Source organism: Lolium rigidum, chromosome 1, assembly GCF_022539505.1.
Source record: "Lolium rigidum isolate FL_2022 chromosome 1, APGP_CSIRO_Lrig_0.1, whole genome shotgun sequence".
Classification (NCBI taxonomy): domain Eukaryota; kingdom Viridiplantae; phylum Streptophyta; class Magnoliopsida; order Poales; family Poaceae; genus Lolium; species Lolium rigidum.
Genome location: NC_061508.1, coordinates 264,827,741 through 264,832,015, shown reverse-complemented (window position 1 = coordinate 264,832,015; position 4,275 = coordinate 264,827,741). Strand labels below are relative to the sequence as shown.

At 48.3% G+C, this 4,275-nt stretch overlaps 1 protein-coding gene across 1 annotated transcript; it reads right to left on the bottom strand.

Annotated features, from left to right (window-relative positions):
• Window positions 1-1,491: 1,491 nt before the first annotated feature.
• On the bottom strand, window positions 1,492-3,030 carry LOC124683622 (peroxidase P7-like). The gene is made up of 3 exons (XM_047218104.1): window positions 2,702-3,030; window positions 2,412-2,603; window positions 1,492-2,291 (listed from the first exon to the last, which is right to left on the bottom strand). Exons 1-3 carry the CDS (start codon window positions 2,918-2,920, stop codon window positions 1,743-1,745), a joined length of 960 nt encoding a protein of 319 aa, XP_047074060.1. The 5' UTR covers window positions 2,921-3,030; the 3' UTR covers window positions 1,492-1,742.
• Window positions 3,031-4,275: the final 1,245 nt, after the last annotated feature.

The window sequence follows — 4,275 nt, the reverse complement described above, 5'->3', positions numbered from 1 at the left end:
ACGTCTTGAGCACATTCTCTTTTGTTTACTCCATGCATGGTATGTGGCTAATCGATGAGTTATGCATGACTGTGCATGTATCGTGTCCGCAGGTTCCACTCGGATTCTTATGGTAATTAAAGTTCGGACCTCCTCGGTTCTCGTCCACGACTCTCCGAATATGGATCCGGCGCTTTGGGGCGACATGAGAAAAATGATGCAAAAGTAATTATTTTCATTCATTTGCGCTCTATATCGATCGGCCTATTTCGTTCATCATTTCCTAATATCAAGTAACTAATTAATAACTCTCTTGTTTATTTAATTTTCTTTGCCTCGTAGGGTTTGGAGACGGTTCGTAGATACCAAGGTCGGTGAATTCAAAAAAGAGCTACATTTTAAAATGGCGGTGCGGACGATCGGGGATACTCAGCCACCGGGGACCAATCTATGTGGATACTATGTTTGTGAGAGGATCCGGAGATACCGCAATGAGCGGGACCGGAACTGTGAGAACAACATCTCGAGGAATAACCTCCGGAAGACGCTTAGTCCGAAGCTCGCTTCCGACCACTTCAAGAGGAACTAGCTGGATGGTTGGCGAGGGAAGTCATCGATCCTAGAGGAGAACACTATTACGATGACGTAGAACTTTATATGCACCGAATTTGGAACTAACTTGTTCAAAATTGTATATGGTCATCCGATATTGAATATATATTGTATATGGTCATCCGATATTGAATATATATTGTATATTCCTCTTGAATTCTTTTTGGTTCTAATTTCAAATTTGTTTGAAATTGTACATTCATATGCATGTATGTATACAGTACCGTAGAATATGTGAAACTCCTTCAAAATTAAAACCCAAAAGAAATAAAATAATACAAATTAAAAAGAAACCAGATTTAGGGGGAGGGGGCTAAACCCTAAACCCTGCGGAGGCCTTTAGTCGCGGTTGGCCGGAAGAACCGCGACTAAAGGTCCTCCGCCCCGGCGCTTCGCCTGCGGCCCACGTGGACGGGCCTTTAGTCGCGGTTCGTAAGGAACCGCGACTAAAGGGGGGGCCTTTAGTCGCGCTACTTTGGTCGCGGTTACGCCACCGCGACTAATGGCAGTTGCCAACCGCGACCAAAGCCCCTTTTTCCACCAGTGTATATATTCCGTTGAAGAGGTGTTTGCCTTAAATCACAGCTCACAGACCAGCCAATCAATCAACAACCACACAATTCATAGAACACGCACATTAGTGGCGGTATCACATCTTCTGAAACTTTTGCAGAGGATGAAAATTTTGAGGATGGATGTCAGTCTGATCGTCATGTCTCCGGTGTCAGTTAAACTTGTTGATGGGATATTGTAAATTTTTGTTCCTTATTTGCCTCGACCAAACACAAGAAATGGTGGCTGTTTTGCCGGTTCTATTTTAAGTTCAAGAAAAAAAGAAGTACGTATCAATAATTAATGTGAGCTGTGCTTACGAGCAAGGCAATCAGCAGTCAACCACCATAACAAACAGAATACTGTATGTATCATATTATCATTTTTCTCTGTATTGATGATTTGATTGCAGTTTGAAATTTTGCCCCGGACAACTTAAGCAAACGAGTGTTTGTACATCTCGTTCTTCATATATTCTTCCATACACTGATTACCCGAGAACCTGAACCAATATACCTGTATTTCCAAGAAATTTATTGGCACACTTCGTGCATTTATAGCATATATAACCGGATATCATTTCCAAACTTCGCTTGTCCTTAGTTGGGCTTCCTGCAGTTTAACCTGATCTCCTGCGTCCCGGACGTCGGTAGCAGGTTGCCCATCTTCACCATGGCTGTCGCGAAGTCGGCGGAGAACCTGCTGGGGGTGTTGCTGTACTGCCTCACCAGCGCGTCCTGCGAGCCGCCGTTGAAGAGCTCCTGGTCAGAGTGCAGCAGGCCGCGCTGCTCAACCAGGTTCTGGTAGTAGGCGTTGTCGAAGCCGTCGGCGGTTCGCACGTCGAAGGGCGCGAGGTTGCTGTCGCCGCCGGAGCGCGGGCACGTCCCCTGTCGCAGCGTGGCAAAGCTGGCGTTGATGTTGGTCTCGGTGTAGATGCGGTTGCGGAAGAACTGGCACTGCGAGCGCCCGATGGTGTGCGCGCCGGAGAGCGCCGTCATGTCCTGCGGCGAGAGGTTCTTGTTCCCGAACATGGAGATGAGGGTGGCGAGGCTGGAGCCGGGGCCTGGGAGGTTGGAGTTGGCCGCGCTCTGGCTGGCCGTGCGCGAGTCCTTACGCCCCAGCGGCACGTTCCAGGTGGGGCCTCCGACCTGCAAACACAAAACGGTTGTAGCTGAGTCAGCCATACGTGGTTAGTAAAAAGTGCAGAACCATGAGTTTTATCATGGGTCAGCGCCCCGTTGACGCCAGGAGGCTGTGCTAATACTGACCAGGTTAACTCCATCACGAGCGGCAAGCGCGAGGATGTCGGCGCAGGAGACGGTGGCCTTGCAGGCCGCCTCGACTTGGGTCTTGATGGCGTCGATCACCTCATAACCACGGGCCGAGTTCGCGTTCGGTCCGGCATTCTTCTCCCCGGTGAAGGTCGACGTATCATCGAGCAGAATCGAGCCATCGCATCCCTACCGAGATAAGATAAAGAGAAACGTCATTGATCTGCACGCCCTCCATTCCATATTAGTTCTATCATGGTACTAAATCAACAACATAGCAATCTTACATTGACGAAGCAATCGTGGAAGAAGAGGCGAACAATGGAGGCAGCCATCCGCTTCTCCGTCTGCACGGCCGACGCCATCCCCGACCGCACGATGCCGGCAAGCCCAGGGCAGGACGTGGAGTAGAAGTTGGGCGAGAGCTGCGCGTTCGCCGCGCCGGCGAGAACAGAGAGGATGACGACGGCGAGGCCAAGGAAGGCCGGCCTGGTGAAGACAGCCATTGCTTCGATCGACCTAATGTGCAGAGAACACTACACGATGCTTTGTGAGTTGGATGAGGCGATATGCACATGGCGGCATCCAATTTATAGTGCTCTGCTCGAGGTCGTGCCCACGCTGACTGCGCTAGGCTCGGCTAGGTAGCGTGCGCCTGCATGGGCTTGCGCGCCGTTCAGGTCATGCACGCACGATATAGTACAAAGTTCTTGGCCAAACTCTGCAGCCGCAGCTGGATTTGGTTGACCAAATATCGTTCCCGGCACGAGCCACGGCTTGGCAGGATGCTAACGGAGCAATCAGCATGCGCAAGTGCTGCCTTGTGGTCTGAATTATTGCATGTGTTAGTTAGCATCATGTATACTATACTAGTGGCAATTGGTAGTGCCAATACGTGCAATCGAGCGACATGTCGTTATATATGCACGTCACCTTTATAGAGATAAGTACACGCTTACACGGCTATGCTGCATGGGTCTCTCTTGAGACGAAATTTCGTGAACCGAGTGCTGCCTGGATAACGAAAAAACGCAGCGTTTAAACTGTTTTGGTAATTCTCGGTTGATCAGAAATTAGTTCAATTCTTGGACATGGCTAGCTAGTTATCGGTCCACCTAGAACTAAATTAATTCACGGTCAGATAGTGTCACTTAATTTTACGTGTAACTACAACAATAATATGTCTTTTTACGAAACCTTGCCAGAGGGTGGGGAACTCCCCCATTGTATTATAAAAAAGTAAACTTGGTCCAGTTAATTAATAAGAGAAACCTTACCCGAAAATCATACAAAGTTAATCAAGAAAACCAACGAAAACCACACACCTAACTAGCAAATTAGGTAACATTGTCCGAGCCATATATAGGTGTCCCTAGGCCCAAGACTATCGGAAACAACTCTTACCCAACCAAGCCTATTGTCGCTACCTCAAGAGCACTATCGCACCATGAAGAGTACTTGCGCCTAACCTTAAGAAGATGGTGACTAAACATTAACATGTACCATCTGACGAACTCATATGGTAACCATAGGCGAGGCATGCTTCTTGCACAACCGTAAATAAAACTTCATCTTCTCTTGCACATCTTTCTCGGAGCCTTTCTTTTGGATCAAACCCTTTCGTAGCTCTCTGAAAGACTCTGCCAACCTATATTCAGCGCGCTTGACAATCGGGATGGTGCATTGTTTTTCTTCACATCCAAATGTCCACTACGCCTCACGACACAAATGGAGTAAACTTCGATCTGCCCAAGAATCGGTGCGTTGAGCAAGGAGCGCATCATCGTGCAACTGAAACTGCTCAAGAGAACACTTACACCATATGAAGCGTCGGACTCAGAAACCTTTGATCTGCCCAAGA